This window comes from Gadus macrocephalus, chromosome 8 (assembly GCF_031168955.1).
Source record: "Gadus macrocephalus chromosome 8, ASM3116895v1".
Classification (NCBI taxonomy): Eukaryota; Metazoa; Chordata; class Actinopteri; order Gadiformes; family Gadidae; genus Gadus; species Gadus macrocephalus.
In genome coordinates, this window is record NC_082389.1 from 11,646,804 (window position 1) to 11,669,261 (window position 22,458).

The 22,458-nt window shown below is 44.3% G+C and overlaps 2 protein-coding genes across 2 annotated transcripts; both read right to left on the minus strand.

Annotated features, from left to right (window-relative positions):
- Positions 1-780: 780 nt before the first annotated feature.
- On the minus strand, positions 781-14,224 carry LOC132463060 (solute carrier family 22 member 13-like). Its single transcript, XM_060058953.1, has 10 exons — positions 12,962-14,224; positions 12,783-12,886; positions 12,214-12,368; positions 11,561-11,729; positions 10,873-10,993; positions 5,961-6,055; positions 5,027-5,241; positions 4,668-4,776; positions 4,206-4,412; positions 781-1,411 (listed from the first exon to the last, which is right to left on the minus strand). The coding sequence occupies exons 1-10, from the start codon at positions 13,334-13,336 to the stop codon at positions 1,336-1,338; spliced, it is 1,626 nt and encodes a 541-aa protein (XP_059914936.1). The 5' UTR covers positions 13,337-14,224; the 3' UTR covers positions 781-1,335.
- Positions 14,225-19,342: 5,118 nt separating this feature from the next.
- LOC132463066 (solute carrier family 22 member 14-like) lies at positions 19,343-22,434 on the minus strand. Its single transcript, XM_060058965.1, is given in 7 exon segments — positions 19,343-19,467; positions 19,734-20,436; positions 20,522-20,954; positions 20,956-21,067; positions 21,430-21,584; positions 21,690-21,793; positions 21,930-22,434. Coding segments are annotated over 5 exon segments (798 nt in total). The 5' UTR covers positions 22,305-22,434; the 3' UTR covers positions 19,343-19,467; positions 19,734-20,436; positions 20,522-20,902.
- Between the last annotated feature and the right edge of the window lie 24 nt (positions 22,435-22,458).

A 22,458-nucleotide genomic window follows, 5' to 3' on the forward strand; every position in this document is an offset into this window, starting at 1 on the left:
ATCTTTGTTCCCTCTCCTCTCTGGTGATTGCTCCTCCTCTCATTTCCTCTGCACTCCTTTCTCCTCACCTGTTCTCTCCCTTTCGGTCTCCTCTGCTTGTTACCTCTCTTATCCTTCCTCCTCCTCTCACTTCCTCTGTCTTTCCTTCTCCCTCTCTCGTCTCCTCTCGCCTCCTTCTCGTTTGCCATACTCACTGTAAATTAAATATCTACAAGCATTATTATTGGTGGGGGGTCATGGTGAGTGTGTGTGTGTTTGTGTGCACATGTGTGTGGGTGCGTGTGTGTGCAACCTGTGCGTGTGTTGGTCGGTGTGCGAGTGTGTGGGTGCGTGTCTGTGCATGGGTGTGTGTGTGTATGCACGTACGTACACACACACACACACACACACACACACACACACACACACACACACACACACATTTGTATACATACATGAGCTAAGATATCAGTTAGCCTACTCTTCCAAAAATAAAGCATCACTACACAAAAGCTACCACCCAGTCATATGTAACAAGCTAAGTTACACAAACACAGCAAAAGTAGTTCACTACATAGGAAGCTAGCCTACTTTGAGTTGCGCTAATTTCACATGACATTCAACATACAGGTTTTAGTTTAACCAAATGTCATACACATGTGTGTATGTGAGTGACACAGAGGATGGCCCATTTTAGCTGAACCAAGTGGCCCATTTTACCGCAGTGGGTTAAGGTAAATTGGGCCGCCAAGATAAACATCACTTTTCCCAAAAATATGTTCATATACCAAACTAACAGCATTGTTTCTGATGGATGCCATCAAGACACATATTATGCATGGTTTTTTTATGTGTATGTACGATTTATTAGATGTATCATCCTTAGAATAGTTGAGTTAGATTTGGTATGCCAGGCTACTTACCACGCAGCTTTCTGGTGCAGTCTAGATTTGAAGTATTGCCCTGCCCACCATAGCAACTATAAACCAATCAAATCACCCATTACTTGTCAAGCACAGTTATGGCAACAGTTTGAAATCCTTTGCAGTCATTGGCCCTAAATTCCAGAGGGGCTGGGACCCCCAAACCTGAAATGGCCCATTTTACCTGATGGCCCATTTTACCTGATATCACCTATAAGGAAGGTTCATTGAACACCAATGACTGGTGTTCAATCCTAGGCTGAGCGGTGCTGCGATCTCTAATCTCCGCAGCCTTCCTGTAAGCAAGATGCCCTAACCCTGACCCGCTTATTACAGGCTTCCTCAATTCACTGTGTGTTGCTTTGCATATTAGCGTCTGAAAATAATGACTTCAAACATGATTGAGATGACATTCTTGCGTGTTGTATTTCAACTAGAGCTTTGTGGATCTTGAGCTTGTTTGTTCAGGCATGTTTGGATCAGCTCTTGTCTTCATTACGGCAATATTTCTGTGGATGAAGAAAGAAAATGGAATATTGGAACAAACCAAACACATTTCACCGGGGGTAACACCACTGGGTTTTGCACTTTTAGCACTTGAATTCATGACTAACATTGTCATGGTCTCCTATCTCCTATTACATCTATCTCCCATTGACTACCTCTCCCCCATCATTATAAGCATGGCCCTTGTCTTTCTGATTGCTTAGGCTATGCTGCTATCTGTTGTGTAATTATATGAGAATGATAAAAAAAAATAAGAGAGGACTAGGGTGCCATTATATGGCTTGTTTGTTCAGGCATGTTTGGATCAGTTCTTATCTTCATGACGGCCATATTTCAGTAGATGAAGAAAGAAAAGGTCAAAATTGGAACAAACCAAACACATTTCCTCGGTTTGTAAAGTCCTCTAGGGTGCCATTATATGGAAGATACCAGGACATTGTGGGCACATTTTTACTTTGTCTGCCGTTATTAGCTAATATTAATATTAATATGTGACATATTAACAAACTATATACATTATGTTGTAGTATATGCTCCGAACAGTAAATGGGGTTCATCCTGTTCTCATCCTCTCTGCCAGACCCCTGTCTCTGACCCCTGTGCGTTCACACCAAAAGATGCATTTGCTGCCCGAACGCGTTGCCGCCGAAGTTTTACGGCGCCGCAAATCAAGTTTTGCGGCGCAGCAAAAGTTTTGCAGCGCGGCAAAGGTTTTGCGGTGCGGCAAAGGTTTTGCTGCGCCGCAAAAGTTTTGCTGCGCCGCAGTTCTGTTGCGCGGCAAGTTTTGCCCGCGGTGCTTCTGAATTCATTCACAACCATGGCCGACATTACGAGCATTGCATGTCTTTACCTGTTGTGGAAGAGGGAGAGACGTCTGAATGCCCGTCGTTTATGGGTTCATGAGACCATTCGGAGCCGTACAGAGCTCGGTGAATTTCACCGTCTTCTGCAGGAGCTCCGTCTGGATGACGAACGCTTCCAGCGCTATTTGAGGTTGACTCCGGCCCAGTTTGATGACCTGCTAGCTAGGATCGGTGCTAGGATCTCTCGGTTGGACATTTATACTTATATATTATATATATGTATTGGACACTTATAACTGGCCACGGTGGTGTTGAAGATCACCGGGTATGCGGAGACTGCAATTATTATCTTCTCCTCCATTTTAGCGCTTTGATCTGGATCAGGTAGTGAACTCTAGGTCACTCCAAGGGAGTAACCCTGATTGGCTGTTACGGCATGTCACTCAGTGGCAACGCCTCAGTGGCAACGCCTCAGTGGCAACGCCTCAGTGGCAACGCCTCAGTGGCAACGCCTCAGTGGCAACGCCTCAGTGGCAACGCCTCAGTGGCAACGCCTCAGTGGCAACGCCTCAGTGGCAACGCCTCAGTGGCAACGCTGTTGAACGCTGATTGACTGTCATCACGCGTTTGCTGCCGAAAAGTTGAAATATTTCAACTCGAGCAGCATTTGACGCGCCGCAAAATACGTGAACACGCCCGCCGCCCGTGCCCGGCAGCGGGCACGGGCATGACGCGCTGCAAATCAGATTTTGACGCGCTGCAAATCAGATTTTGACGCGCCGCAAATCAAATTTTGCTGCTGGTTTTCTCAGCAGCAAATGCTGCGGCAGCAAAGCAGCAACGCGTCTCTACATTCACTTTGAATGGGATCGTGACGCGCGTCAACTTTTTGCATCTTTTGGCGGAAGCAACTTGGGGGGTTAGGATGCTTTCATACAGTACATCTTTTGGTGTGAACACAGAACCTCCACTGGTGTGTGTGCCAATCTCACCCAAGTATCACATCACACCTTTGGTTCAACCTAGAGGGTGTCGGCAGTTTGTGATTTCAAATAACGGTGACCCAATGTGAACCACAGGGGATGGACCAGTTTGTATTAACCTAGGGGAACAGATAATGTTGGAAGACCTCAGCTAATGTAACGTGCTTTGTTACACTGTGAGAATTTAACCGTAGTTTGGAACAAAGTGCACCTAGATTTGAATCCTCTTCTTTACGACCTACAACAAACGACTAACGCAAGCACAGCTGGGAACAATCAAGGTATACGTTTATAATGGGACAACAACTTGAGGGAGTACAATTCAGCTTTAGCAATCAGAAAGACTAGGGTCATGCTTTTAATAATGTGGGATAGGTAGTCAATAGGAGATAGAGGTAGTCCATCATAAAGTTAAATTAATTCAAATGATAAAAGTGGTCAAACCAGTTTATGAAATGTTTGACCCTTTGCAGATAAAAGCCTCACACATAGAATAAACTGTGGCGAATATAATGCCTGTGGAGGGCATTTATATTCCCCTTAAGAAAAACTAAAATGCACCATTTGGGGCCGCTTCCTATCCCACTCTATTATTTTCCACTATTTCCACTGTAATCACCACCATCACCACCAAGTAAAAATCCGGGGGGAATTCTGTCTCATATCACACGGTGCGTTCCCTCTCAAGCTCCACAGTGGCACCCCATGCCCACAGCCTGTTATTGTTTATCAAACAGATTTAACCTGCGGCCTGTTATTGATTATGGATCAGTTGTCATCTCTAGCCTATTATTGATTATGGATGAGTTGTTACCTCCGCCCCTTGGCCTGTTATTGATTATGGATCAGTTGTTACCTTCGGCCTGTTATGTATTATGGAGCAGTTGCTACCTCCAGCCCTCGGCCTGTTATTGATTATTGATCAGTTGTTACCTACAGCCTATTATTGATTATGTATCAGTTGTTACCTCCGGCCCTCAGCCTGTTATTGATTATGGATCATTTGTTACCTCTGGACCTCAGCCTGTGCGGTGGAGTCTGCCAGCTCTCTCCCCTGGGTCTCTGGGAGCAGGAAGGCAAGGGATCCACCCACCAGGGTGAGACTGCTGAACACTACGATGGGTATGGAGTAGTGGTACACCGCCAGCAGGTTGAGTGGGGGAGCCAACAGCCCTGCCACTCTAGTCGCGATGCCCCCTAGTCCAGTTGCAGTTTGTCTGAAAACATCATCATCAAAATGGTAGTCATCATAAATCATCATCAATTGTAATCATTATCCACATCCTCAACACCCTCATCATCTTCATCATTAACACAAATCTTCATCAGCACCATCATCAGCGACGCACAATTATCTTCAGCAACATCAATCACCTTCATCTTCATCATCACCACCACATAGGGTAGGAGTGGAAAACTAACTAAAACTCAGAGGTCCACTCAAAGGACCTCAAGGTGTGTTGTTGTCTTACCTCGAGGACGTGGGAAACAGCTCCTGAATGTAAACGTTGCATACGCTCCCAGCCCAGTTCATAAGGATCCGCCCCATGATAGCCAACACGGTCACACCGACGGCATTTCCTGGGATGTCACAGAGAGGAACCGCATATGTAGCCAAATATTCCATCTTTAGCTTCAAAGAAACCTCTGATTTACTACTAAAGAAGACAGTCTTATCCACAGCGCCTTACAGTGAATACAGATGCATGTCATTAAAGGTGGAGCGTGAGACATTTAGTGGCATCCAGTGGTGAAGTTAAAGATGGCAACCAACTGTGTTGCATATGTGTTACCAACACCCCTACACTGTCCCGTATGAAATGTGTGTTACCTGCGGGAACAGCCAGGATGCAGAGGCACAGCAGACCTCCCACCAGGACGGTGGACATCAGGGATAACTTCCTGCCTGCGAGCTCCAACAGCCAGAAGCACAGCAGATGAGCTGGTATCTCTGTGAGTCCGAACAGCAGCTGGGTCAGGAAGATGTCCAGCCCAAACTTCCCCACGTTAAACGTGAGGCAGAAATAGGAGAGGTTCAATGCAAACCTAAAAGATTTGATAGGAAAGAATTTAGGAAAAGTATTCTTTATCATGTTACACAACGCTTATTGACGTTGCTTATTTCCGTTATTTCTCGAGGACAAATTCTTTTCAGATTTTGAATTCTAATGACAGGGCCAAAAGGGATACAACAGCACACAAACAGATAAATATTAGGGGCCGGGCAGCAAAGCTGCAGGACTCAATTGTTCTTGCCAGAATTATTCTTCCTCCTAAGAAATCAATGTTCCCATGTATGAAAATGTGCCAAACTTTGCACATAAATCCAAACCTATGCCAAACTTCATCCATCTCCGCTGTATGCTAATACTCGCTAGCCTACAGCGCTAAAGCAACCATTAAAAAAATAACAAGAATAACAAATCAAAAATACATGGTATCATTTTGCAACTTACATAAAACTAGCCCCAATAGAGCAGAAACTTTTTAATGCTTTGATTTGGCAGCAATTTTGAAGGCCTCAACTCTATTTTTTTCAATTGAAGCCAAACTCACAACACCTCATCTCCAGACTTTCCTCCACAAACGCAAAATCCCCAATTTGAATTATCTAAAATTGGGCCCACAGTGCATTTAAATGTTTTACTCTATACAGTTGTGTAAACCAATACTGCAAATTCTTATCAAATAAATCGCTGATGTTCAAGGAAATGAATCCCAACATTTTGAAGTCACTGTAGATTTAGATTACAACTACAACTCACCATGGTAATGTTAAGATCAGGAAGCGTTTTCGAAGCACAGGTGATCTGACGAGGACCCTTATGCCCCCTTTCTCCGCAGTCTTATTCACTGCAATCTGTTATGGATTAGATGAGATTAGATTAGAAATACATTTTCAGTAGCAAAAATTGAATTCCCCATCTCGAAAATTAATAGTTACAAGTATCTGTATCTTATATAGAAATAAATAAATATGATAATAATTCGAAATATAACGATATAAATCTGCAAGTTCTAAGGATAAAGGGGGCTTTATATAATGCCTAAAAAGTTAGTCATAAATAAGAAGGCTAACCTAATATGCAATCTAATGATGCTTCATAAAGTAAATAAGTAGATACATAACGTATAATAAGTCAAATCGTCTCAATACGTCTCCATTGCAACCGTAGCAGCAGAGCAGCAGAGCAGCAGAGCAGCCACCATCCACCTTGCCCAGGCTACCTCCAGCAGCCCAGGCTAGGCCCAGCAGCCCAGGCTACCTCTAGCAGCCCAGGCTACCTCTAGCAGCCCAGGCTAGCTCCAGCAGCCCAGGCTAGGCCCAGCAGCCCAGGCTAGCATCAGCATCAAACTCAAGCACTACCGGTAAAAGCTTCTTTTTTTTTTTTTTAATTACTGTTGCTATCAAATCAATCCACATCAATAAACATGGGCCCAAAAAAAACCCAACAAGATGAGGAATCTCTTACTTTAACCACTGTGCATGAGCTTCTTGAGCAACAAAAAACTTTTTTCAAAGATCTGATGAATCAGCAAGAATCAAACTTCAAATCGTTTGTGAAAATGTTTGTCGATGCCACCAACCTAAGGGTTGACAACATTTTAAAAGATGTACAGGATATCAAAAACAGTTTGCAATACTCTCAAAAGGGCATGGATGATTTCCACAAAAAGCTGTCCGATAACTCTGCTGCCCTCAGTAAACTATCGAACCAGTGTCTTCTGGTACAACCCTCTATGGACAAAATCACTAACAAATCTGAATATTTGGAGAGTCAATCAAGGAGAAACAACATCCTCATTGATGGAGTACTCGAGGAGAGGAATGAGACATGGCAAGCCACGGAAGCTAAAGCAAAACAACTGCTGGCTGAGAAGCTCGATCTTGACCCTAAACTAATCGAGATTGAATGTGCACGGCGCAATGGAAAATATAATGCGGAGTCCAACAGGCCTAGAACAATTTTTATGAAACTTTTGCGATTCAAAGATAAGGAAGAAATCCTGAGAAGAGGAAGCAAACTCAAAGGTTCTAAAATCTATGTCAACGAGGACTTCACCGAACGTGTGCGACAGAAACGCTCCGAACTGTGGCCACAGCTCAAAGAAGCACGGGACAGGGGAATGGTGGCCTATCTGCGCTACGACCAGCTGATAGTTCACCCACCTCGAGTCACAACACCTCGCCCAACTTAAAATGCTGTTAATTCCTTCCAAACTCATCTTTTAACAGTGATTCTCTTATTATGATGACCAACAACCTAGATATTTCTCCCTACTTACATGCTGACCCTGATAGTGACAACATTGACCCTGAGAACACATTAAACTCATGTAATTATTTTACTGAAGACTCTTTAAAATCAGTCTGTGTAGGAAAAAATATAAAAGATTTTAATTCCTTCACACTATTTCACTTGAATGTGAGAAGCTTACCAAAGCACTTTGAGTCTCTAACTGACTATCTTACATTATTACCTCTTCATTTATCGATAATGGGTTTTACTGAAACTTGGTTAAATGATTCTAAAGTGTCTTTTTATTCCATGAATGGCTATGATCATCTCTATCACCACAGAAAAGATAGACCAGGGGGCGGTGTATCACTCTATGTGAAAAATTCTATCAAATACATCCTGCGAGAAGATCTATCAACTGATATTGCCAATACAAATTCTCATGTTGAATCCATCTTCATAGAGGTAGTGAATGCACCATGTTTTTCTGGGAGTACTGTCATTGGCTGTGTTTACAGACCACCAAATGGAAATGTTAACTCCTTTGTTGATAATCTGGACAAGCTTTTGAATTTCATTGAGAAAGAAAAGAAGCCGTGCTTCATACTAGGGGATTTTAACATAAACTTACTTCACGCCAATTCAGAAACATTTTTTAACACATTATTTGCTAATGCTTTCTTTCCCCTGATATCACAAGCCACTAGAATAACTTCATCAAGTAAATCTATAATTGACAACATCATTACCAACCATACAAATAAAAACAGATTATCTGGTATATTATTAACTGATATATCAGACCATCTTCCTATTTTTACAGTTTATCACTCCAATGAAATAGGTCAAGATATTACCAGAGTGTTGTTAAGGAACTTCAAGATGTCTAATGTGAAGAAATTTGAAAATAATTTATCTAGTAATCAATGGAACTCAACTTTGTCAACTTATGATTTGATTAAAGCATACTCTAGTTTTAAGAATGAATTCTTTGGCATTTTCAATCAATCCTTTCCATTGGAAAAACAATCCATTAAGCCCAAAATCCACAAATCTTGGCTGACCAAAGAGCTCAAAAAAAGCATATCAAAAAAACACAAACTATACAAAGACTATTTGACAAATCCCTCTCCCCTGAACTTTAATATGTATTCAAAGTACAGAAATAAACTCAACCATATGTTGAGAAAATCTAAGAGAAATCATTACCAACAGAAATTGAATACATCAAAAAATGATATGAAGAAGACATGGGCCATTATTAATGAAGTTATCAACAAACCCTCATCAAAAATTAATTCTCAGAGCATATTTTACAATAACGATTCTAGTATTGAGGATCCCATTGAAATTGCTGAAGAATTCAATACTTATTTTGTCAATATTGGTCCCGCTTTGGCTGCAAAAATCCCTCTAACACCACTCTATTCTAACAGTACAGGACCTCCTTCCAGTCAATCAATGTTTCATTTTTCTACTGTGGATGAAAAAGAAATATGGGATATTGTATCAAGTCTAAAGTCAACAAGTGCTGGTTTTGATGATCTCAAAATGAAATTAGTGAAGCAGTGTCTCCCCACCATTGTAAAACCACTGTGTCATATTTTTAACTGTTCTCTTCAATCAGGTGTAGTACCAGACCAACTGAAATGGGCTAAGGTTATTCCCATATTTAAAAATGGGGATCCATCACTATTTTCAAATTATAGACCAATTTCTTTATTACCTTGCTTCTCCAAAATTCTCGAAAAAATTGTATATAATAGATTAATTGCACATCTTAAAGATAATAACTTATTGTATGATTATCAGTTTGGTTTCCGTGCCAAACATTCTACCTCTATGGCCCTGGTCCAATTAGTTAACAGAATATCTACAGCTTTGGACAACAAGGAAGTCACAATTGGAGTGTTCATTGATTTATCCAAGGCTTTTGATACCGTTGATCCGAATATATTATTAACTAAGCTACAGGCTCATGGGGTTTCTGGGACTGAGCTTAATTGGTTTAAAAGTTATCTGTTCAACAGGAAACAGTATGTAGTATGGAATGGAGCTAACTCGACTCACAGTCATCTACAGTGTGGAGTTCCTCAAGGTTCCATACTTGGACCTCTTTTATTCCTTATTTATATTAATGATTTGCATTTAATATCTGATGAAGCTCTTTTTATTTTGTATGCCGATGACACAAATATTTTCATTACCGATAAAGATGAACACAAGTTGATAGATCGAATGAATAGCGTACTCGATCGGCTGGATAACTGGTTCAAATTCAACAAATTATCCCTTAATGTAGAGAAGTGTGCTTATATGATATTGAAGCCTAAAAATATTATTCTATCCGATCCTATCCAGCCAATTTTTATGGCGAACAATGCACTTCCTAATGTTTCCAATGTTAAGTTCCTTGGGGTTTTTATTGACCATAAGCTCAATTGGAAAAAACACATATCACAGGTGTCCAATAAATTGGCTAGAAACATTGGGGTTATTAGACGAGTAAGACACGTGCTGTCAAGGAAAATTTGTATGGATTTATATTACTGCCTTATTTATCCCTTTATATCCTATGGTAATATAGTATGGGCTAGTACATACAAAACCAGTCTAAATTCGATTTTTCTGTTACAGAAAAAAATTGTTAGATCTGTAACCAACTCCAGTTGGGACGCTCATAGTGCTCCATTATTTCGGAATCTGGAGTTGCTAAGCATATATGATGTGAATACTCTTCAGATCGGCACTTTTGTTTTCCAGTTTTTCAATAATTTACTTCCTTCTTCTTTTAACAGTTTTTTTATAACCAGGTCACTGATCCATAGTCATCAGACCAGATCTGTAGATCTCCTTCACCAGCAATTTTTCAGAACAAATCTGGGGCAGTTTTCTATTAGGGACAGAGGTCCAGTCGTTTGGAACAGTTTTCCAGCTACTCTACGTAAACACTCATCTTTAGCTACTTTCAAAAAATATCTTAAAATGTACCTAATTTTAAAAGCCTATGATAATATGATAAACTGAATGTATGCTGTATTGTCTTTTTGCTTGTTAGTTATATCTTTACTTTCCTTTTTTACTTTTACTCAAATGTATTCTCATTTTTGTAAAATGACTTTGTAGTTGTTTTATCTCTATAATTTTACTTTTGTTTGTCTTTTCTTTTCTTTTACTTTATTTTCTTTACCTTATTGTATTTTAATGTCAGGTGGACATCCTTAATAAGCCCTTCGGGGTTTATTTTGTCCCACCCGTGCATCTATGTATGTCTATGCAAATCTTCTTGCCTTTTTTAATCTTGTTTATTTGCACAAATAAAAACTAAACTAAACTAAAATCAATGGACCTAAATTGATATAATATGATGAATACACTTTTTAAGATGATAATTAGATGTGGGCCTATAATTTCTTTATGACACTTTGCACGATACCTTTTCGAATAGGGATTCTGGAACGGTGCGTCTGTTGATGGCCGCTGCTTTGAGGATCAACTCTTTGGCCTCCTCTGCCCTCCCCCTGTCCAGCAGCCAGCGGGCCGACTCCGGTATAAACCTTTACAAAAGTAAGGTGAAAGGACTTTCATTGAAGCATCACTGAGCAACCCCCTGGCAGTGATATTTTATTTGCTACATTTAAGCCTATATCCCCCAATAATTAACCTATTATGAATTAATGTGAATATCTAGTAGATATCCCTGTCAAGACATGTCCGGTGAGTCGGTATCTAGCGCCTAATGAGGTAACACAATGGTGATTGCCTGTGAGAGCTTGTGTCCCATTGATGAAAGCCCTTGCATTTGCAGGAAAAGAACGTAACAAACTATGTATTTGTTGTATTATTTCCCTTAAACTCAAATCTTTACAGAAGGTGAAATATATAAAGGTTCCCAAGCTTCATTTAAAACCGAAGATTTGTTGGACTAAAAAAGTTGTAAAGCAAATTACCATAAATGTACTTTGCAGTAAATTCACAATTTTAAATTGTTTAATGAAATTAAATAAAATATGAAGGCAAATAGCCCATTGATAAATGATGTATGATTCATATTCTAGGGCCCCCTCAATCATCATTACGTGTGATCCCTGTCTCCACTGCTGCACGTCGTGACCCATACACACCATATGTAGACAGCAACCAGGCCCATCGGCGCCGCCATGACCAACTGAGCCAGCCTCCAATCCCGGATGAAGTAGATGAGCACCGCCAGAAACGCCTGCCCGAAAGCCCCGAAGAACTGGCTCCCACACGAGCCCAGGGAGCGCTTGGTTATCCCTATCCACTCGGTCGCTGCAGGGAAGGAGAGCCATGCTCGTGGGTCAATATTCACCCGGCAGTAGCCCACCACGTAGCATAAACCTTTTAAGATCCAACGTGTGACGACAAAGGCCATTTGTGTTTTGCACCTAAGGTCCAAGAAATAATGGATGGAAAACAGCTTTTTCTTAACGTGTCATTCAAACCCGCACTGTGGCCTTTTTTCAACTGCAGCTCAGTTCTCTGTTGGGGGGGGGGGGGGGGGGGGGGGGGTTAATCAATAAATCGTTCAGCTTCAGAAAAGGTTCAGCTTCACATTATTCTGTATTTGAAGTCTTTGGGTGGAATTGTCTGGACACTAACAGATTTTCATATTCACATCCAAGGTTGTGGTGAATAACTTACACTTATTGTTAGACTGATGTATCTGCCTTTACATTATATTTGTACTGGGTTCTGAACTGACTGAAGACTACAAAGAGAAGAGAAAGAGATGTATTGCATACATTGTACTCACTCAGCACGATGCAGTTGATCCGGAAGCCCCCATACCCCACGCCCACCCCGAACTGGGAGGCCAGATATAAGTAGTAGTTGGGACACAGGCCAGTTGTGAGCATGAATATAAAAAGGAACATCACTGGAATCTGAGTGGTCCGTCTGCGGCCAAACCTGGCAGAAAAAATGGGTTTCATCGTTTTTATGTAGAATTTTTTCAAATTGCTTGTTTCGGAATATGAAGATAAAACAAAGTGTTCGAGAGTAAGCAATATCTTTTTATGATGAATCTTGATGTGTGAAATACATAGACAAGGATACAGAATAAATAATAACGCAAAACTTGAATCGTCATGTTGACTCAAAGATATGTATTTTATAAGACACAAATGTCAATGTCCTCCAAGTGGGAGGAAATAATGATATCGTCCTTCAGAGGGCTACAGTGGAATCCACACAAGATACATATATATATATTTTTTTTTATCCTAATATTTATTGATTTGCGATAGATGTCATATCGGCACAAAAAAAATCATTGTAATATCGTGAGTTATCACAGCTTAGAACGTAACAAATAAAACTCACGATTCTCCTAAAGGTCCGAACAGTAGTGAACCAGTAAGAATGCCCGCCATCAACACCGTTTGGGCCACTGCCACCATGTTCGCCTTGTCACAAACTAGATCAAACTGTAGGAACCACATAGAGCTGTGAAAAAAGAACTTCTCAAAACCATACAAACGCTATAACACATTACGACTTACATCGGTGACTATGGTGGCCTGGTACAGGGTCTGGTCGTACACCCATCCGTCCCGGCAGGCGGTGGTGTGGTTCAGGCCATACTGCCGGATGGAGTCCAGGGTCCAGTTCACCGGAGCGTACATCAGACACCGGCTGAGGGAGCCGTCTGGCTCCCGGGGAACGGTCAGGTTCAGCTGCTCCTCTTCTGTCAGGTTGGGACCGGCCCCCAGGATCCAGTCTGTGTTACAGTGGCGCTCCGGGTCAGAGTCAATGAAGAGGATGCTGGCGAAGGTCAATGATAGTAAAAAGCAGGGGATCCATATGGCTATAAGTATAGTCTTCTGAAATAAACCAAAGTCTCCGATGGCCCTCAGGATCTCTCCGAAGTCTGCCATGGTCCCCGGAATGAAAACATATGTTCTGAGACGTTACTCACAAGATTGTTTTACATAATCTAGTCCATCAATGTTTAACCTTTTTGCTCATTATCTTGAAAAAGGTCAAGGTTTCATAAGAGGTAAAAGGGAAAACAAGCATTAAGCAGGAAAGGCCAGATGCTGCAACCATGCAAAAAGACAGTCGATGGAAAGTCCTTTCTTTGTAGAGTACAGACTGGCCCTGGCTTGCTTCAGCCAATCAGCATTGCATATCCTGAGTATCCTGTTTAACATTACACTGTGAATCATGCTTTGAGACACCAGGGCCATGGTGACTACAGGAATTTACACAATAAGGGCATCGGTGGATTAACCGTTTTGGACAACAATGAAATTGAAGCCTGAGTATATTTTTTATCTCCTGTAGTTAGAAGTGATAAGCCTGTCAGTGTTACTGAGTACTGTGAACAGACACATTTCTAGCAATTCTGGCGCCCAAGACGAGATCACTCAAACGCGCACACATCATCACACAAATGCACACAAACACACACACAGCACACCCAACTGCTGATCGTCGGCAGCAAAGGTAGACCGATCAGTCGGCTCCCGTCTCCCCGACATGGTCAAAAAAGTGCGAAGAACACCTGACTGACTACGACTTGAGCGTACGTTATGCGCTTGCGCGAGACGTAATGTCTCCATCACAGAAGGCCGCACTGATCTGTATTTTGGCCCAAAAAAACAACCCAGAAATGACGGAACATCTCTCTAGACCAAAACACAGAGCATGCTATCGTCAGTCATTGTTGTCAGCAGAGAGTGTTGAGTAGTAAAGAAGAATTGTTGTCATTACGGAAAAATCGAAGTAGGATGATACTGCCGTTCTCTGGCTTCTTCTTGTGGAAGAAGAAAGAAATGTGGCCTCTTTCTGCATGGCAATATAGAGGCCGTCGATTTTGCTTACTTCTGAAGCTTACTTGGGGAATAATATTTGTAGATTAGCAAAGATTGAATTTGAATCAATTCACAGATTTTTAGTAGCCAACCTTTAGAATAACAATAGGTATCCACATATACTCTGTGAATACCTAAAAATGAAATACATATATATATATTTATATGTATTTTAATTATTTTAAATGTTTTGCGTTTTTTATTTTATAATACAGGTAAATATTGGGGGGTAGGTGTTGCCTATGCCTAGAAAGTCCCTTGACTATGCATAACGATATGGCTTGATATTCAAAAAGGAAAAATAAGAGAAAGGGATATATGCGTCTTGCAAATTAAAGTGAACAATCTTAACAAGGCAGTAAAATAATTGGCATGTACAAAATACAAAAACAGTAAAATTATGTATGAAAAATAATAAGCTATGAGAATATTATCAGGAAGGATCCTTGAACACCAATAACTTTGGTGTTTAATTCTAGGCTGAGCGGTACTGCAATCCCTAATCTCCACAGCCTTCCTATAAGAAAGCTGCCCTAACCTTGACTCTTGTATTACAGGCTTCCTGAATACACTGTGTATTGCTTTGCATATTAGCGTCTGAGAATAGTTAGTTCAAACATGACTGAGATGACATCCTTCTGTGTTGTATTTCAACTAAAATTTCGTGGATCATGTGCTTGTTTGCTCAAGATCGTTCCCGAAATTCAGCCATGGTGCAGAATTACAGCTACTACGAGCCAGTGGCACATTGAGCTTTCCCCAAAAGCGCCATTTCGGTGTCTGTAGCTTTAAGGCAAATGAGGAGGAGAGAGGCGGGTCAAGGAGGCGGTCGGGGGTGTGGCCCTGAGCAGCTTGCTGACAGGGTACCATGCACTCTGTTTACAGTGGATGTATCGCAATGTGTCTGTTAATATTCTAGAACACTCTGGGTGCTCCGGCGGGAGTCCTGGAGCTCTATATCTTAATAATATCATATTATAAATAGATATCCATATCATATAATATATATTATCACGTCCAAAAGCTGTGTGCGCCTCCAGGCGATATTCTGAATCTCAAACGACTGCGTCAGGTTCTCCGTCCGACATCTCTGGTTCTTCCACTTCCACATCAATCTGAAGTAGACTGAACCGCGACATGGAGGAGAAAGGGATGGTTGCCCTCGATTGTCTCCCGCCGGAGCCCCGATGCCGAGGCACCACCGGCTCGGCAGCGGACAGCGCCGTGCCTTGGCCCCGCAGCGGTGGTGCTTAGCAGCGGTGGTGCTTAGCAGCGGTGGTGCTTAGCAGCGGTGGTGCTTAGCAGCGGTGGTGCTTAGCAGCGGTGGTGCTTAGCAGTGGTGGTGCCTCGCTGCAGCGGGCAGTGGGCAGCGGGGTTCCGGCGGGAGACAATCGCGGGCAACAATCCCTTTCTCCTCCATGTGGCGGTTCATGTCCTTCAGGGAGTCAAAGCCAAAGTTCCTTTCCCCCAATTCCCTCTCAACTATGGCTGAGATAACCCCCACTACAGTATCGTTGTGGAAATACCAGAGACGTGAGAACCGACGTGTTATGCGCCATAACACCAACAGCAGAACGGTTATCCAAATAACAAAGAAGTGTACAACACCTGCGTTACAGTGTGTGTTATCACACACACACACATGTGGCGCTCGCACAAACATGTTATGTAATGTTAGAAAACCCCATTAAGGGAGATTTTCATGCCATGGGACCTTTAAAACAAAATTGTTAGTTTAAATAGTCATTTGGATCCTTGACACATTTATCACGACTGAAGAAGAAAGTACTCATTCCTGACAGTAAATGGGGTTCATCCTGTTCCAATCCTCCTCTCTGCCAGACCCATGTCTCTGACCCCCCACTGTTAAGGTCCTTACAATAGAACCTCCAGTGGGCTGTGTGCCAATCTCACCCAGGTATCAAATCACGCCTGTGGTTCAACCTAGAGAGGGTGTCGGCAGTGTGTGATTGGCCTTTTCAAATAACGGTCACCCAATGGGAACCACAGGGGATGGAGAAGTTTGTATTGTATAACCGGGTAACGTTGGAAGACCTCAGCTAATGTCATGTGCTTTGTTATACTGTGATAATTTAACGGCAGAATCCCTTAAGGACCGGGCTAAAGGTTTAGAGTATCCTGTGAGAGCCAAAAAATAAATCATAACATTTTATGTCTTGGCTCAAGGTATGAAGAAAGTGCACCTAGATTGACGTATAACCACAGCCTACAACAATGTAGCTGAAAGTATAGATTTATAAGTGAACATCAACTTGTGAGAGAAAGGAAACCATGACAACGTTAGCTATAAATGTAAGTGATAAAAGTAAGTGCGAAAAACAGTTGTGTGTGTAAGATATAAGTCTTACTGTGGCGACTATAATGCCTGTGGAGGTCATTTATATATATGCTACATAAGAAAAGCTGAAACACACCACTAGGGGGCAAGGGGCACCCACCCTACTGATATTATCCATGTTATATTTCCACACTAAGCACCACCATCACCACCAAGTAAAAAACAGGGGAATTCTGTCTCATATCACACGGTGCATTCCCCCTCAAGCTCCATATGGTTGCCGTGGCTCTCACCCCATGCCCAAGGCCTGTTATTGATTATGGATCAGTTGTTACCCCTGGCCTGTTATTAATTATGGATCAGTAGTTACCGCCGGCCCACTACCTTTTATTGATTATGGATCAGTTGTTACCTCCGGCAAACAGCCTGTTATTTATTATGTATCAGTTGTTACCTCTGGCCTGTTATTGATTATGGATCAGTTGTAACCTCTGGACCACGACCTGTTATTGATTATGGATCAGTTGTAACCTCTGGACCACGACCTGTTAATGATAATGGATCAGTTGTTACCTCTGGCATGATATTGATTATAGATCAGTTGTTACCTCTTGCCTGTTATTGATTATGGATCATTTGTTATCTCCGGCCTGTTATTGATTATGGATCAGTTGTTACCTCTGGCATGTTATTGATTATGGATCAGTTGTTACCTCTGGACCTCAGCCTGTGCGGTGGAGTCAGCCAGCTCTCTCCCCTGGGTCTCTGGGAGCAGGAAGGCGAGGGATCCACTGTTAGGGTAGGTGGCGGTGCGGGCAGGCAGGTAGGACCCAAACGCAGACGGTTTCAGGAAACGGCACTTTATTCAGGCCTAAAGGCTAAGGCACAGGAATCAGGGAACTCGGGAGACAACTCGGAACTCGGGAGACTACAGGGAACTCGGGAGACGACAGGGAACTCGGGACACGCAGGACTAACAACCACAAACAACCACAGCAAACCACAACTAACAACCACAATGACAGCACAAGGAACAAAGGAAAGACGAGGGCTTAAATAACAAACACAACGAGGAACAGCTGAGACACATTAGGGGAGGGAACAGTAATCAACACAGGAGGGAAACACAGGGAGACACCCACACCCTGACAGTACCCCCCCGTTAAGGGTCGACTCCCAGGCGACCCACGACAAGCAAAAAACAAAGAAAGTCAAACCCAAAATGGGTGGGTGGAGGGGCGCCAGGAGTGGGGAATCAAAAAAAAAAAAAATGGACTGGGGCAGAGCCGAGGGACGTCAGGCGGGCGGCCAGAAAACTGCCCCAGGGCATGGCAGGGAGCCTCAGGCGGACGGCCTGAGGGGCAAGCAGAGGCAGAGTGACGGCGGAACCCTTCAGGAGGCCGGCGGCAAGGACGATGAGGGCTCAGTCGCTCAGGAGACCTGCAGTGGCACAGAACCCCCTCAGAAGGCCGGCAGCGGTGAAGGCGGAACCCTTCAGGAGGCCGGCGAAGGCGAGGTAGAGGGCGGGTCCCCACCAGAGGAAGGCCAGGTAGAGGGCGGGTCCCCTCAGGAGGCAGGCCAGGTAGAGGGCGGGTCCCCTCAGGAGGCAGGCCAGGTAGAGGGCGGGTCCCCTCAGGAGGCAGGCCAGGTAGAGCGCGGGTCCCCTCAGGAGGAGGGCCAGGCAGAGGGCGGGTCCCCTCAGGAGGAGGGCCAGGCAGAGGGCGGGTCCCCTCTGGTGGCAGGCCAGGTAGGGGGCGGGTCCCCTCTGGTGGCAGGCCAGGTAGGGGGCGGGTCCCCTCTGGTGGACAGGGTAGAGGGCGGGTCCCCTCTGGTGGAAGGCCAGGCAGAGGGCGGGTCCCCCCTGGTAGAAGGCCAGGCAGAGGGCGGGTCCCCTCTGGTGGAAGGCCAGGTAGAGGGCGGGTCCCCTCCGGTGGAAGGCCTTGAAGGGGAACCCCCCTCGGGAAGGAGTGGAGGAGGGCCCCCACAGGCAGGAGCGGGGAGCGTGCCTCCCCTGGACGGTCTGGAGGGCGGACCCCCTCCGGCAGGAGCAGAGGCCGGTCCCCCTCTGGAAGGAGCAGGGGGCGGGCCCCCTCAGGCAGGAGCGGAGGGCGGACCACCTCAAGCAGGCGAAGAGGCCGGTCCCCCTCTGGAAGGCTAGGAGTGGGCTCAGGAACCGGACAGGGCTCGGGGACCGGAGTCAAAGCGGGAGCTGGAGTGCCAGGAGGAACCGGGTGGTACCCCAAACTCTCCCAGCGAGCTATCGCCTTCATAAAAAATGAATCCTGCAGCTCACGGCTAACCGGGTGGCACCCCAAACTCTTCCAGCGATCTATTGCCTTCAAAATAAATAAATCCTGCCGCTCACGGCTAACCTGATCGTCCGCTGGGTCCATTCGTGGTGCTGTCATTCTGTTAAGGTAGGTGGCGGTGCGGGCAGGCAGGTAGGACCCAAACGCAGACGGTTTCAGGAAACGGCACTTTATTCAGGCCTAAAGGCTAAGGCACAGGAATCAGGGAACTCGGGAGACAACTCGGAACTCGGGAGACTACAGGGAACTCGGGAGACGACAGGGAACACGGAACACGCAGGACTAGCCACCACAAACAACCACAGCAAACCACAACTAACAACCACAATGACAGCACCAGGAACAAAGGAAAGACGAGGGCTTAAATAACAAACACAACGAGGAACAGCTGAGACACATTAGGGGAGGGAACAGTAATCAACACAGGAGGGAAACACAGGGAGACACCCACACCCTGACATCCACACACCAGGGTGAGACTGCTGAACACTACGATGGGTATGGAGTAGTGGTACACCGATAGCAGCGGAGACAACAGGCCCGCCACTCAGACCATCTTGGAGCACAGACCAACGGCCTGCTGCCTGTAAAGAACAGAACACGACCGGGTCACTCTGGTAGTGCATGAGTGCCAGGGCATAGACGTGTCACCTCTATGATATAGTGCAATACATCCCAAGCGGCAAGCTTGCGTGTACCACCACTTATTGACTACCCGCGTGACTTTTAACATTAGGGATTAACTTCTTCACTCACTCACTAATTCGCTCGTGAACAATAGTTAGTGAGTGGTCTCTGCTCTTTTCGAGGTGCTTTTGAAAGGAGTGTGGTGGAACTCGGGCCTCCCCACCTGACTGATGTGGGGAACAACTCCTGGCCGTAAACCATGGACACCAAACTAGAGCACGTGAAGAGGAAACGGCCGACGGTCGCCAGGACAGCGATGACCACAGACCTGTCTAATGCAAGAGGCAACAGCAGTGTTAAAGGGTTTGGATGGGGTTTGGTTTTAGGGTTTGAGGGGTGTTAGGGTTCGATTTTAAGTTTGAGGGTAGGTCTTAAGATGTGGGTGTGGGGTTAGGGTGTGAGTTTGGCATGAGGTTTTAGGGCTGGGGTCGCATTTTGTAGACAACACAGAGGGATTGCTTTGGGTGGATGCACCTTGAGAGAAGGCAAGTGTGACAAAGCAGACCAAACTGCTAGTGGTGGTGGTGCACAATAGGGACTTTTTCCTTCCAAACGCCTCCAGCATGCAGAAGCAGAGAAGCTGTGCTGGGATCTGACTGAGCCCAAACCTGGACTGCAACAGAAGGATGTTGAGACCCAAGTTCCCCACGTTCAGTGAGAGGCTGAAGTGGCCCAGGTTTGTTGAAAACCTTTAGTCCAACGCAAATAATTAATACTTTAGTTGATTGAGATCACATATAAGGTGATGTACCAATGTACACAGTGAGTCACTAAACAAGAAATTGAGATGAGAAGGATCAGGATTGGGACTTAAACAGGGTCAGGATTCCTTCTCTTTTTATGGTCTGGTCCATCTCTATGGTTGCCTAAACGGAACACAAATCAAGATTAGCTAGCAAGTTTAAAATGTTATCTGAAATAAATTAGGTAAAATAGATGTAACTAGCATACAGATTCCAGTAGCTTGTCGGGGACGACCCATTGATCTTAGCAGCTTTCAGTAACCACTGCCTGGCCTCTCTGTGTCTTCCTTTGGTTAGCAACCAGCATGCAGTTACAAGAATGAACCTAGTTGATATAAGAGGCAGATTAAGTTAGTTACCTGGAAGAGTAAAACAGAAATATAGATAAAATAAAACCATCTGTAAACGGAATGAATATCATTTTTACCTTTGAATCTGCCACAAAAACGGTGACCAAATATACAATAACAAAGACAAAATATCATTAAGTCCAATCATATGACAGCATTGTTATTCAAATTAAAACAAGGATCAGGGAACCTCATCTTGCAGTGGTCCATCGAGCGGTCCGCAATGGAGCAAGCATGACCTACCATATGTAAATAAACACCACGGCCACGGGACCCGATAAGACGTAGCGCCATCCTCCAGACCCCGAACATCAGACCAGCCGCCACACACTGGCCTATGGACGTCAGCAGCTGGTTCATGCAGGGAAAGAGGGACCTCTTGGAGATTCCCAGCCACTCCTTTCCTACGGTGAATCCAAGAAACACAGCATGTCACACGATAGGTTATAAGCACATGGATGCCTTCAAACAGAAATTTTGAGAGCTGTCATGGATCGAGGTAATATAGATCCAGGACAGCCCGAAATGAGACTTCACTTATGACATACTGTCATCCAAAGCGACTTAAAGTGAGGTTGAGAACGTATAGAATCTAAAATACGGAAGCTACAAAAAACATTTCTAGTGCCTTGTAAGCTAGCCAGGATAGAAAACATTGGACGGATTACAGGAGAGACAGTAGCTATAGGAATCACTTAGATGCTATGGCAAAACATGTCTAATCAACTCTTGAGGAAGGATATTTATTCTTGCTTAAATACTTTACCCAATACACTGGCATTGATTCTGTAGCCCCCAATGGAGATGCCGACCATGAACTGTGATGCCAGGTACATGTAGAGATTTAACGACAGACCGGAGACCACAGTGAACACCGTCAAGAGGAATGCTGGTATCTGTACTAGCGTCTTACGGCCAAACCTAGAGTCCCAGAACAGAGAACTATGTTAGATTAGGCCCCTCTCTGATGTGCCAATGAACTGAAAATGGATTGCATGCTGGCATCACCAGAAGCGCTTTACTCACGGTTCCGAAGCAGGTCGGAATATGAAGGAACCGGCCAGAATAACAGCCATGAAGACTGTCTGTGTGATCCCAGCCAAATGGGCCTTGTCGCACACAAGGTCAAACTGTGACGGAATACATAGCCATTATCAGATGGGGTGTTGCTGCTGTCATATTGTCAGAGTGATGATGACAAGGTTAAGAGATTGTCAAAAACAAGTTTGTCATGCGATGTTGCGGACGTCTCGCTATGCGACTTACATCGGTGACTATGGTGGCCTGGTACAGGGTCTGGTCGTACACCCATCCGTCCCGGCAGGCGGTGGTGTGGTTCAGGCCATACTGCCGGATGGAGTCCAGGGTCCAGTTCACCGGAGCGTACATCAGACACCGGCTGAGGGAGCCGTCTGGCTCCCGGGGAACGGTCAGGTTCAGCTGCTCCTCTTCTGTCAGGTTGGGACCGGCCCCCAGGATCCAGTCTGTGTTACAGTGGCGCTCCGGGTCAGAGTCAATGAAGAGGATGCTGGCGAAGGATACGGACAGTAAAAGATTTGGAAAGCTGAGGGCCAAGACGATAAGCGTCTGAAAGAGTCCAAAGTTTCCCACCGCTCTGAGGATCTCACCAGACTTTGCCATCTCGAAGACAGCGAATTTCTGAGAATAAGGGTATATATAAATGGTTGCGTAAAGAGGTCACCGCCTTGATCAGGGACTACAGATTAACTGTCGTTATCAAGGAGCATCTTTTACGATCACGCTATATGAAAGAATAATAAACGAACTGAACACA